The 14,141-nt window shown below is 40.7% G+C and overlaps 1 protein-coding gene across 4 annotated transcripts in view; it reads right to left on the minus strand.

Annotated features, from left to right (window-relative positions):
• sema3h (sema domain, immunoglobulin domain (Ig), short basic domain, secreted, (semaphorin) 3H) overlaps positions 1-11,912 on the minus strand; it is a 211,066-nt gene extending 199,154 nt beyond the window's left edge. Inside the window, exons 1-2 of one of the 4 annotated variants that reach the window (XM_059944398.1) lie at positions 11,651-11,910; positions 10,978-11,245 (exon numbers count right to left, since the gene is read on the minus strand). In XM_059944398.1, coding sequence (XP_059800381.1) covers positions 10,978-11,146 — 169 coding nt within the window. In that variant the 5' untranslated portion in view covers positions 11,147-11,245; positions 11,651-11,910. Of the gene's footprint in view, positions 1-10,977 lie in introns of all 4 variants that reach the window. The other 3 variants (XM_059944396.1, XM_059944399.1, XM_059944395.1) reach the window with 3 other exon arrangements.
• Between the last annotated feature and the right edge of the window lie 2,229 nt (positions 11,913-14,141).

The raw sequence follows: 14,141 nt of genomic DNA on the forward strand, positions 1-14,141 counted from the left end.
TTTGTGTCAGGAAGTTTCATCTGGTAGTAGTCTAACCTCTGAAACCAAAGGGCCTATATTCATACAACACACACAAAATGCTGGTGGAACACAGCAGGCCCGGCAGCATCTATAAGGAGAAGTACTGTCGACGTTTCAGGCCAAGACCCTTCAACAGGACTCATATTCATGCCTTCCTAGGAACATGTATAATCCAAGAAGAATTTTCAAGAGAATGCTCTGTTGTTGGGTAGAATTATTTTTCATCTGAGGCATTAAATCAAGTACCTACTTATATTAATGAAACATGTTACAGTCATAAAGCACGGAAACAGGCCATTTGGCCCAATGGGTACACACTGACCTTCAAGCTCCAGTTTACACTATTTCAACACTAATCCCACTTATTCTCCCAGCAGCCCCATCAGCTACACACTGTTGACAATTTATAGTAACCCATTTAACCCTACAACACACATGTCTATAAGGAAACCAGAGCAGCCAGAGGAAATCAAGGAGAATGTTGCATTGGTCAGGATTGAAGCAGGGTCATTGGAGTTATGAGGCTGCGGCTGTAGACCATTTATCAAGTCAGTTTCAAACAATAGATCAATTTATCGCTCAATTAATTTACTGTTTGTGGAATCTGCTTGTGCAAGTTAGTTACCATATGCAACTATAACTACACACCAAGGAACTGACGGTGCAGATATGATATAATGCATTATAAATATGAAACATTAAGTTTTTCATGAATAGTTGCACTGCTGTTAAAATGTATTTCTTGAACACCAAACAAGATCAATTTTATATTAATCATTGAGGATAGCTTCAGCCCTGACCTTGCCTGCCAGTGAGTGATACATATTCAACCATGCAATAAAACTCGAAGTTTCTTCCATAAAGTTAATCTGTCTCACCCAGTCACTAAAACCCTAAGTTTTAAGCTCAGTGTAAATTAACAATAGAGTAACAGTTAATCTCTTTGACAGAGAATATTTCACAACCCAAATCTGAAGAAAGATCCTATGCATACACCAAGAGTGATTTCTGATTCCCTGCGAGCTCCTATTTTCTAATGAGGTGCAGAAATCATTTTATTATGGTTAATCTTTATACTTTTGTGCAGATGCAGGACAGTCAGTGGAAATTTTGCTATGCAATAAACAAGTATTTGTTGGATTGGCATGTAGCATTGTTCGTTTTCTTGTAGTTTAACTTTCCTATGCTTGCTTGTATTTTTATAATCATCTATATACATGCATTAATTGTTCAGTAAATTTTCCAGTAATTACGGTATACATGCTTTGTATTTTTCTCAAAGCTTCTTAGTTTTCAGTCGTAGGTGTCAGGCCACTTGAATCTTGCTATTCTATAGGTTAAGTGTTACAATTGGAATATTGTTATCACCAATCTGAGTGGGAGATGACCAGGACCGCTCTGTCCTTAGTCATGTTTTTTTTTTGTTCTCTTGGCTGCTCCTTCTTACTGGTTTTTCGCTCTTAATAAACTGATCGTAAGCAACAACATTTATGTCACATTCTTGTCTTGCAAAGAACACTTGGATCCCTAATGTATCAGGATCCGAGCCACTGAACAAAGACTGAGAAATTGAATGTGCTGTGTGTGATAAGATGTGACAAACAGTATTGTTCAGGAACTCATACTGGGGCCTCAGCTTTTCACCTTATGTTCTGGTAATAGGTTGAAAAGTAGCGTATTTTATATAGGTGAAGTTAAGGTTAAAGCCACCATAGGTCATGTAGCTGAGCAAAGAATATTCTGGGACATAGATTAAGTGGGTGGGTAGATGGAGCTAAATTTTAAGGAGGCTGTGGTCATCTATCTTAAGTTCTAAAACCAGATGAAATATTGTCTTAACTGTGAGAATTTAGGAACTGTGGAGAGATATATGGATTTATGTACATATACCACCAAAAGCTATTACATGAATGCAAAACTTATCAGAATGTTTAATAGAATCTAGGCAGTTGAAAGATCGACAAAGTGACACTTTGTTATTTACAGTGTTTGATTTGATTCTACCTCACATTTTAACTTAGATAGAGAATCAGAGAAAAATTATATCTCCTTAAAAGGGCTTTAGCAGCATAATACTGGCTGTCCATCTCCTACCTGCATATGGGCAGAGACTAAACAGCAAGGCACCTGACGTAAGGACAGTAAAGAGGTGGCCACAGGATTGCTTTAAGTCAGTGGACTGGGCCATATTCACGAACTCATCAGATGATCTGAATGAACATGACATGGTCATCACAGACTTTATAAAGGTGCGCATGGATGAGTGCATCTCCACAGAATCTCTCAAACCAGAAGCCCTGGATAAACTTAGAGATTCACAATCTGCTGAAAGCTAACTCAGTGGTGGAAATCTGGACAATTCCAAGAGGTCCAGGTGCGACCTCCAGTAGGCAATCTCACGTACAAAGCGGCAATTCCAGACTCACCTTGAATCATAGACTGATGCTCAACAACTGTGGCAGAGCTTAAATGCCATCACCTCTTACAAAACAAAACCAAGCAACATAACTAGCAACAGGGGTTTGCTCCCAATGAGTTTTCACCTTTTACCGATAGAACATAGCGGCACCTTCGTGAACTCACACAGCCCCCGATGACCCAGTGATTTTAGTCTCTGAGGCCAATGTAAGAGCATCCTTCAGGAGGGCGAATCCACAAAAGGCACTGGCCCAGCCATGGTTCCTGGCCAAGTACTGACGATCTGTGCTAATCAACTGGCTGGAGTGTTAATGGACGTCTTCAACCTCTTACTTTGGCAGTTTGAGGTACCCACATGCTTCAAACTGGCTTTAATCACACACATGCTTAAGAAGAACATGGTAATGTTCCTACAGTAGGTGATGAACTGCTTTGAGAGGTTGGTCATGAAGGAGCTATCTAGATCTGCTTCCATTTGCCTCTGTCACAACAGGTCAACAACAGATGCCATTTCCTTGGCTCTTCATTCAGCCCTAGAACACCTGGACAATGAGGAATCATGCATCTTCATTGACAACAGCTCAGCATTCAACACTGTTGTCCCCGTGAAACATCACTGAGCTTCAGGACCTGGGCCATGGTATCTCCCTGTGCAAGTGAATCCTCGGTTTCCTCTCTGCCAGACCTCAGTTAGTGTGGATTGGCAACAGCATCCCCTCCACACTCACTATCAGTGTTCACAGGGCTGTGTGCTTAGCCCTCGGCTCTATATACTTATGCTTATGACAGTATGCTGAAGTACAGTTCCAATGCCATATTTAAGTTTTCTGATGAGATCACTGATTTTGGTTGAATCAAAGGTGGTGGCAAATTGGCTACAGGAGGGAGATTGAAAATCTAGTTGTGAGAACAACAATCTCCCACTCAAAGTCAGCAAAACCAAAGAACTGATTGTTGACTACAGGAAGAAGTAGCTGGAGGTCCACGAGCCAGTCCTCATTATGAGATCAGAGGTGGAGAGGGCCAGTAGCTTTATATTCCTTGGTGTTATCAGATCAGAGGATTTGTCCTGGGTCCGGCACATTAGTGCCACCACAAAGAAGACGCGACAGCACCTCTACTTTCTTGGAAGTTTGTGCAGATTCAGCATGTCACTAAAAATTTTGACGAACTCCTCTCCATGCAAAATGGAGAGGATCCTCACAGGTTGCCTCCCAGCCTGGTATGGAAGCTCTACTGCCAGGAAACGGAAAAGACTACAAGAAGTGGTGAATTAATATTCTTTATAAAGAATGAATAGACTTTATAAAGGTGCACGTGGATGAGTGCATCCCCATAGAAACTTTCAGTATTCCCCAACCAGAAGCCCTGGACAAACTAAGAGATTCACAATCTGCTGAGAGCTAAATCAGTGGTGGTAATCTGGAAAAGTATAAGAAGTCTAAGCGTGACCTTCAGTTGGCAATCTCACGTAAAAAGCAATTGTAAATTGTCCACCACAGGCAACACCCTCCCCACCACAAAGTGCATTTACATGGTGCGCTGCCACAAGAAAGCAGCCTCCATTATCAAAGACCTCTGTCATCCGGGCCATGCTCTCTTCTTCTACCATCGGGCAGAAGGTACAGAAGCCTTAGGTCCCACACCACCAGGTTCAGGAACAGTTATTACCCTACAACCATCAGGCTCATAAACTAATATGGGTAACTTCATTCACAACTACTGTGGACATGCAGACTCACTTTCAAGGACTCTTTTACAACCCATGTTCTCAGTATTATTTTATTTGCAGTTTGCCTTCTTTTGCAGATTGGTTGGTTGTCAGTTTTTGTTTATGTATATTTTTAAATAAAATTTTACTGTATTTCTTTTTTTCTGAATATGCCTTCAAGAAAATAAATTCTGGGATGTGTTTGGAATATTATCTAAAGCTATAGATGTGGATGTTCAACCTAATTCACTTACAGCAATTTTTGCTATTATTCCAGAGGAAGCAAGCAAAGTGTCTGCTTCCACTCAACATATGATAGCCTTTTCAACTTTATTGGCTAGGAGAGCTATTTTGCTACACTGGAAAGAATGTAACTCACCTACTGTTCTTTATTGGCTCTCCTCCATTATGTCATGTCTAAGCTTGGAGAAAATTAGAAGCCGGATATTTGATACATCCTTTAATTTTGAACAAGTCTGGCGACCCTTTATTCAATATTTTCACATGATATAATTTATTTTTTTTATTTATTTTTCTTTACTCTTTTTGGAAAATCCTTATGCATGAAAGTTCGGAAATGACTAGAAGGATGCTTTTTTTTCCCTCTCTTTTTTAAATTTTATCCTCAATTTGCGCAATCTTTCTTTGTCTTTCTTTTTTCTTTCTCTTTTCTTTCATCTTAGTGGGGTTTTTTTCCTTTATCAAATAAAATTTCTGATCTTTTTTTTATGATTGCTATGAGGAGTTGTAGTTTTTTTTACCATTGTATATATAACAGAGTAATATTTTACCTATCTGATTTTGACATTATATATTTTCTGTTTTTTATTGCTGTTTATGTCTTTTATGTTATCTATTTGCTAAACTCCTCCTCTGATTTGTATATTCTTTATTTGAAAATCAATAAAAAGATTGAAAAATGAAATGAAGAAAATAAATTCCAAGATAGTGTATAGTACTCTGATAGTAAATGTACTTTAAACTTTCTTTTAACTATGAACTTTGAATACTGTTGATTTACAGGTTAAATTGTGAGTACTAGAATTGTATTTTTTTAATTTTCAGATGTTAATAGAGAAACTAATCAAGGTAAAGGATATCAGAAACTCTACTTAGAAGTGATCATGCCTACTGTCACATAAACTGATCTGAAAAATCTCCTGATGCCTTCTGCTTTTTTTGTTGCCCGTTTCCCCTAGAAGCTTATTTTATATTTTGCCACGTATTTCTCAAACTCTTTTTTTTCATACTTATAATTGCCAATCCCTTTATATCATACCATGACTATAAAATTCCCACAATTACTTCCAGTGCTGTATAGTTTCCTTGGAACCTAAAGAGCAAACGCTGGATGCAGGTTTATGGCTCATCTTAGAAAGTCTCTCTCATTACTGTTCTTCCAGAACTACTCACCTCTGCTGACATGCTTTATTTCTTTGGCTCTCTCATTTGATCCCTATTGGTTTTGCAGATTGCGTTGGCTGGACCTGTTAAACACTGAATTTCCTATAAGACCTAAGTCTGGTTCAGTTTCTCCTTTAACATTATTCCAGGAATAACTCTGTATGTGTGTCACCTACTTTTCCTTCTTGTATAGAACATGGCACTTGCCTGCATTAAATTTCACTTCTAATTCTTCTGCCTGATTATATATTGTGTGTCCAGTTTAACCTGTAAATTCCAGTCTCCTTTAACAGATTGCACTGCCTCACCCAAAAGAAATTAATCCCAATTTCAGTACCAAGTGTCCTTGAGTTCTATTTGCATTCCCTGTAAATGCCAATTTGTTTTGATCTCTCTAAATTTAAAGGATAGTTTATTACCTGCGTCTTGGTTGCTGGATATCAAATTTAAACTCCAATTCAAATCAGAATGCTTAAGATCCATCTTAAGAAAGGAAAGTGCTTTTACAGTATGCCATTAGCCTTAGAGGAACATTGACAATGATCTCCAAGACAAAACGGATGCATATTAACACACTATGCCATTAGATACATAGGATCTTTCTGCTGCATAGAAGATGAATGCCCGAGAAGAGACTGAAACAGTGCATCCAGAATTACCTGCTCAAACAGTGTGTCATCAGACAACAAAACCCACAGCAGAATCAGCATGATTGATGACACACCACTTAACAAGTGAATACTTCCTCGGGATGAGCTGAGATGACAGCTCTGATGCAATTTCAAGATAATGTTTTGTTACAGATATGGATAATGTTGCCCAGTCAGTTCTGGGATACTTATATGGTGCACTGACTTATTGTTGGCTATTTTCAGGTAATTAATACTGAAGAAATGGATCACCTCAATTTTGTGATCTAGAGTAAGTAGGAATCCATCTAGTTAAAACATTTGGCACTGGCCATCATTATCACATTGCCCACTATGAACTCCTTTTCCTTAAAAATCTAAAGTTGCTGCCAATCCTGCTGGAAAGATAATGATCTCAGTCTTGCACCATCATGAATAAAGTTCATTCAAAGATAATATTTCACTATTACTTTCAAAATAATATCTTGAAGGAGTTCCGTTCATACTGCTTGGTCAAAGTAAAACATTGTTTTCACCCTTGAAAACCAACTGAGTTGTTACTGGGGGGGTGGGGAGGGGATGTAGGACAACATGATCTCCGCTTCTATCCCAGGACAGGCAAAGACATCAATTCTCAGAGTGTTGAAGTATTACAATCGGAGAGCATCACTTTTAAATGGACAACAAAATCAGAAGGATAGGGAGTATTGCAATTTCATAGCTGAAGGCAAAGAGACAACTGCTTGTAACTACAGTAGTTATTCAGTGGCCCCCGCTGGAAATGTATATGTGAAGGAATCTGGAATCTGTAAGGATCAACTGTAACATCTCCCAAAGTTGAATAAACAAACATAAGTTTACTATGTAACTGCACAACTTAAAAATACTGATGTAGATAGTTACCATAGAAACTCACCCAGTGAAAATCAGTGCCTTCAGAAGAGAGGTGGAGTGAGGGAAACAGGCAAAGGGTTGGTGAGATGATAGAGACAAATGAAAACAACAGCCTTGTTGAACTTTTTTAATCAAATTGATTTTCAGGAAGAGAACATCACTAGCAGAGCCAGTATTTAATGCCTATTCCCATCTCCACGCACTGAAGTGGTGGTTTGTCACCAAATAATTTCCCTGTGGGACACATAATGTAAGTTCTCCCACATTACTGCTTAACTCCTATGTTAAGATTGATGACACATTCTCAAATCAGGGTGGTGTGAGGCTTGAACGAAATTCCAGAGAGGATGATGTTCCTATGTACCAGTTATCCTAGTTTTTCAGTATTGTGTAGGCCACAGATTTGGGAAGTGGTAGTGGAGAAACTTGGAGTAATTTTTGATGGTGAATGCTGCAGCCAAGATATGCCTATTATGGGGGGAGTGAACGCTTAAGACATTGGATAAGTTACTGTTTAAGTGGAATTACTTTGCCTTGATGACGGAACTTCAGGAGTGTTGAAGAAGCTGCATTCAATTGAACAAGTAGAAAATAACTGGTACAGTGTTAACTTTAGCAACGCAAATAGTGGAGGGGATTTGCACATAATTGCACCATCACTATAGACCTATTCTTGCAGCCACAGTATTGTTTGGTTAGTTCAATTAAGTTTCAGGTCAGCTGTGATCCCCAGATTTGGTGATAATAATAACAATAGACTGTCAAAAACATCACTGGACTGTCACCTGTTAGTGGTGGCTAATGTGTGGCACACAGTGTCCATGTCTAAACATTGCCTTGTGTCCTGATCTTACTGTGGGCAGACACAGACTGCTTCATTATCTCAACAATTGAAAAAGAAACTTGTACAATTATCATTAACTATTCCTATGTTCACCATCCAATAGGATGGAGTCTTCTGTTAACAGTGCATTCATGGTACATAGGATGGGAATGATTAAGTCAAGCAAGCTAGTCCCATGCTAGTTCATTCACCATATATTCTATATCCAGTCTTATATCTAGGTCCCTCAGGATTCAGTCATGGTGCTTCACAGTCACTCAATGGTGAATGTTAACATTCACCACCCAACTTACACTCATTGGCCACTTTATTAGGTACACTTGTATACCTGTTTGTTAATGCAAGTACCTAATCAGCTAATCATGCAGTGGCAACTCAATGCATAAAAGCATGCAGACAAGGTCAAGAGGTTCAGTTCTTGTTCACGCCAAAAATCAGATTGAGGAAGAGATGTGATGTAAGTGACTTTGACTGTGGAACGATTGTTGTGCCAGATAGGGTGATCTGAGTACTTTAGAAACTGCTGATCTCCTGGGATTTTCATGCACAACCGTCTCTAGAGTTCACAGAGAATGGTGTGAAAACAAAATAAAAATCCAATCTGTGGCAGCTCTTTGGCCAAAAATGCCTTGTTAATGAGAAAGGTCGGAGGAGAATGGCCAAACTAGTTCAAGCTGACAGGAAAGCAACAGTAACTTAAATAACCTCACATTACAATAGTGGTGCACAGAAGAGCATCGCTGAATATCAAATCTTGATAATCCAGCCTCCATCCAAAATCATGGCCAATGTCTGGTGGCCCATTGAGTTTCAATACACTTTCCATTGTGGTTGGATACAACCAAATTACTTTCTCAAGCAGTTAAAAATCAACTACATTGCTATTGTTCAGGAGTTACAGACAGAACAGCCATTATAGTGAGTCTTCATAAGAGGTTAATGAAATAAGGGAAGTTGGCATATTTCCAGATAAATCATCAATTCCACACCACTTGGCCTTCAACTTTTGCATTTATGTCCCCTGAATCTAGGAAAGACCCAACCAAGGCAAGGATAATAGATTCCTTTCTTTAAAGAATGTAAAGGGGGTGTCTTGTGTATTTATGGGATCTCATTTATGGGATCCGCCATGGATTAACATCTGTTTGCCATTCTTGTGAAAATCTGTCTGAGAGTACTAATGTGGCCTTCAAGGGTCGATCTGCTGTCTGCAAGTAACCTCAACTCTTAAAAACTTTAAACTTTTTTGTGAAAATCCAAATAAGAATAAAGGAAAACTTCACAGTTTGATGAGCGTGAGGTCCACCAAATCAAATACCACCTTCACCACCCCCAACTCTTGGAAGATGTCTTCTAGAATCTATCTTAAAAGCTTCATAAACAGGGGTAGATTAACCAATGAAACCCTGTCTTTTCCCCGTGAGAGAACTCCGCTCAGACGCAAACAACCCTGCTCAAAGTCTCTGCTCAAGAGGAGTTCTTCCTTGAAGGAGGTCTTTATTTGAATGGAGACACAGTGTCCCATATGTGAGCTCCACTGAAGAATTATCACCAAAATCTTGGTGTTCTTTCTTTGCACTCTATTCTTTGCTCGGTGAATACCTAGCATCACTAAATCTACCCTTAAGCATCGTTGCTGGAATTTTACCCAAAGGTACATTCATCACATAAATATTTTGCATTACATCTACTAGTTCTGTTGAAAAATGACCAACAGCACAATTGCGGCTTTCAAAGCCAGCTTGTCTATTTTAGACCATAAAGCACAAGAGTACAATGTTAGTAGCTGCAGGGCACCTGTCACACTATAATGTTAGGGTGCCACATAAGAGACCTATTGATGAAGATTGACCAGCAATGCCTCATGTTCTTTATCAACATTTATCCTTCAAATGACATCTACAGCAGATTCTAAGACCATCATCTGATTTATGGGAACTTGTGTTCAAGTTCAAAGTTGTAAAGCAATATAACATATTCTGGGGGCTTCTGATAGCTCAAAATCTTTCCTTACTTGCAAAATTCTTGTCATAGAACTATTGGATAGTAGGTCATATACAAAATGCTGGAGGAACTCAGCAGGGCAGGTAGAATCTATGGAAAACAGTTGACGTTTCAGGCTGAGACCCTTCATCAGGACTGGAAAGGAAGGGTAAAGAAGACAGAATAAGAAGGTGGGGGAGGGAAAGGAATATTAGCCCGCCCCCACCCACCTGACTTCACCTTTCACCCTCTACCTTGCCCTCCCCCCAACACCTTCTTATTTTGCTTTCTTCCCCAGTCCTGAAAAAGGGACTCACCCTGAAACTTCAACTGTTTACTTCTCTCCGTGAGTTCTCCACCAGTTTATACGAGTTACTCTGGATTTCTAGCGTCTGCAGAACCTCTCGTGTTTACTTCTGGGTAGGTAATGGTTAACAACAGCTGGAATTCCTGCTATACAGTTAGTTAATATTTAAACACGCCATTTGCGCCCAAACGGTAACGCATTGCCAGAAAAGTGACAGAAATTTTAAGGTAACTGTCCAATAAAATTAATGATTGCAATAATAGTTTTCAGACAAAGAACGCTGGGACTGATTTCAATTGATATTATTCAATTTGACATTTTATGAAACATGTGTTAGGCATTGGTTTTATGAAAAACCTGTTGAGACTGTGAGATTTCAGCAACTATTGATTAATAGACAGGGTGTGGTCTTAACGCATATTAAGACCAAGAGACTAGATGTACATCTGCAAGTTTAAGTGGAGAAGCTACACCCTGGTACCCAAGGGGAGGGGGGAGGGGGAGGTAAGGGGAATAAAGCAATAGATATTTTTTAAAAAGAAAGCGGAGTAAGAGATGGCAATGGGCACAAGAAACAAGAGACAATCAGACATTCAAATTTGTGGAAGTGATGGGAGGTAGAAATAGAATCAGAGGGAAAAAACGAAGGACAATCAGAAATAAGAAAATAATTCATGAGGTGGTTGAGGCAGAAGAAAACGATAGAAAAGGTGATAGTGGATGGTACAGACTGGGAGCCACGGCCAGTAGCAAGCGTGAGCTGTACCTGGGAAGGTGAGCCGGAGCCTGGTCTGCGATGGTCTCCACGCGATCGCCGCCCGGTCCCCGAGCAGGCAGACAGAGAGAATCTGCAGGACGAGCCTGCGGAGACTGAAGGTGAACCGACGTCCACTGGGATCCGGAGATAAACGGGGAACACAACTGATCCGCGACATTGTCACTTTGTTTCCAGTCTTTCCGAAGTCTGTGTCAGTAAATCGCAAGAGCGGTCCTTTCAAACCTGGCGGCCCCGGTGAAAACCTCAGGGCGAAGGGCTTGACAGGGGAAGAGAAGAGAAAGCAGCTGCAAATTTTTTTTTAAACACTCAGATTTCAGTTTGACTGACCTTTTCCAGCCCAAGGGATGGATGAACCACAGAAATTTCAACTCTTTTCCTCCCAATTAACCTCTCTGGATAAAAGGGTCAGAAGCTCACAGTTGGAGGCTGTCACCGGCTTCACCGCCTTTTGCCGGGCACACACCACATCAGCGCCGTTCTCTCCCTGTAACGTTAGGTGTGAGACATCAGTACTTTGATCTCTGGCTGCTTTTTGCCCGGCGATTTGACTGCTCCCGGTTCCTTCAACGCGTGTATGTGTCCTCTATCTGTTGTGGGAGAGGCGGAGCCCGGAACACACCCTCTACTCTCCTTCAATGCGATCCCAAGACTGTCTACTGACCTTCACCGCTGATTTCCAGCTTGCGATTCCTTTTTCAGTCGCAGAGTCCTATATTGCTGAAAACTTGTAATGACTTCAGCCTCTCCCTTTGCGCTCCACATGTGTTTCATCGGCACATAAATCAGTTCAGAAAAATGTCCTGCCGGCATCAGTGAAATCCAGGATTTCGTCTGCTCGCTCTTTTGAATGACGGAGCCAGATAACCTCACACAGAGTGTTAGAGAGGGTGTCTGTGTAAGTGGTGATGCGCCCCTGATCTGGCTGCACTTGACTCACCGTTTAAGCGGCCGCGTGGGTCCAAGAGGGAGGCTTGGGAGACGCGGATACCATAGTAATTAATTGTTTCCTTCCGCGGAAGCACTTTACAGCGTTCATCGGTTTTAATGGCAATGCCACAAGAGCCTTCACGTCAGAACCTCGGAGTATCGGTTTTCTGCAAATAACAACAGGGGATGATATCAGTGTTTAAAGGGAGACGTATAAATGGGAGTGGGGGGGACGGGGACAATAGACTATCTGCAGATGCTGGAAATGGGCAGATTGGACATATTTGGCTCGCATTCACTAAGAGGAGATTTTGAGTGATTATAAGATAAAGTGTTCGAAGAATGTGCTTCTTCAGAGGAGTTCATTCGAAAGCAGGGGCATACATTTAGAACAAGCACTGGTCCATTTAGAAATTACGTCAAGAAACAGTGGAAGATGCCTTTGCAGAAAAGTATCCACAGTGAACGAATGCTTTCAAAATAGAGAATTTTAGAGATTTTAAAGGCCATAGTTACCCAGAGTTATGGCACAAAGGCAGCTGAGGGAAGTTGTGATAAAGAGAAAGACATTAAGGGCAGAGCAACACACATAAAATGCTGGAAGAACTCTGCAGGCTAGGCAGCATCTAGAAAAAGAGTACAGTCGACATTTCGGGCCGAAATCCTTTGGCAGGATTTAGCAGAATTAGGCCATTCGGTTCATCGAGTCTGCTCTGCCATCCCATCATTCCTCTCAACCCAGCTGTCCTGCCTCCTTGTTTGGCACCCTAACAGCCTCCGCTTCAAATATACCCAATGACGTGGCCTCCACAGCTCTCTGAGGCCAGTGAATTGCACAGATGCGCATGGGGGTAGCTGACAGGGCCAGCAATAGCACTTATGCCTAACTGTCCTCGAGAAGCGATGGGAAACCACCATTTAGAATCCCTGGCGCGCAGTAGATGAAGCTACATTTGCAGTGCAGTTGGATAGGAAGTTCCAAGATTTAGTAACATTTGAGAAGGTGACATGCTTCAAGGTCGAGGTGTGTGAGGTGGTGGTGAGATTGAGGAGGAGCGGAAGGGTTAGGGTGATGCAAAGGAAGGTGTTACATCTGGTGGTATTTCCTTGTACCTGTTGCTCTGTGAGAATATGTCATAAATTTGCTTCAGTATTATTTATTTACTACTGTTAGTATTGTTTGTTTTTTAATTTGCGCATTGGTTGTATATTGTCTTTCCTTGTGTGCAGTTTTGCATTGATTCTATTGTGTTTATTGTATCCACTGTGAATGCCCACAAGAAAATGATTGTCACGGTTGCATGTGCTGACGTATGTACTTTGATAATAAATTTACTTTAAACTTTGAAGTGTTTTTGAATAAGCTTTGGGGAGTTGTACAGTGATTATGGAAGATAGTTCACATTGGAACCATGTTGTGCTGGTCAGGGAAATCACACCAATAGGTAGGCTCAAGCAACACACACAAAATGCTGGAGGAACTCAGCAGAACAGGCAGCATCTATGGAAAAGAGTAAACAGTGGATGTTTCGGACCAAGACCTGAAGGGATTTCTAGCATCTGAAGATTTTCTCCTGTTTGTAATAAGTGGAAACCTTACTTTTGGATGGTGATGAGTTTTTCAAACATTATTGAGTAAGAACAGTATTGAACAGGAACTGGCCACTGGTACACACTGTTGTGCCAAACTAATTAAGCTAATAATGCCTAATTAAATATAAATTATAAAGGTCCATATCCTTTTCATTCTCTGCATATTCACGTTGTTACCGAATATCCTCAAACACCTCTATTGTATCTGTCTCTACCACTACCACTGGCAGTGCATCCAGGCATTCACCACGTTTGTCAGGAGATGAATGCAAAAAAAGATTGCCCTGCAGCCTTCACTGAACTTTCTCTCTATCACCACAACTGGATTCCCTCCAAGTATTAGGCATTTCAACCCTGGGGGAAAATAATACTGACCTCTCATACATTTCTATCAGATCTCCCCTCAGCCTCTGCTCCTCCAAACAACTGCCATTTGTCCAACTGCTCCTCATAGCACATGCCTTCTAATCCAGGCAGCGTTCCAATAAACCTCTTCTGACCCTCTCCCAGAGAAACAACTGCAATTTGTCCAACTGCTCCTCAAAGCACATGCCTTCTAATCCAGGCAACGTTCCAATAAACCTCTTCTGACCCTCTCCAAAGTTTTGACATATTCCACATAATAAGAGCAA

This window comes from Hypanus sabinus, chromosome 19, assembly GCF_030144855.1.
Source record: "Hypanus sabinus isolate sHypSab1 chromosome 19, sHypSab1.hap1, whole genome shotgun sequence".
Taxonomy (NCBI): domain Eukaryota; kingdom Metazoa; phylum Chordata; class Chondrichthyes; order Myliobatiformes; family Dasyatidae; genus Hypanus; species Hypanus sabinus.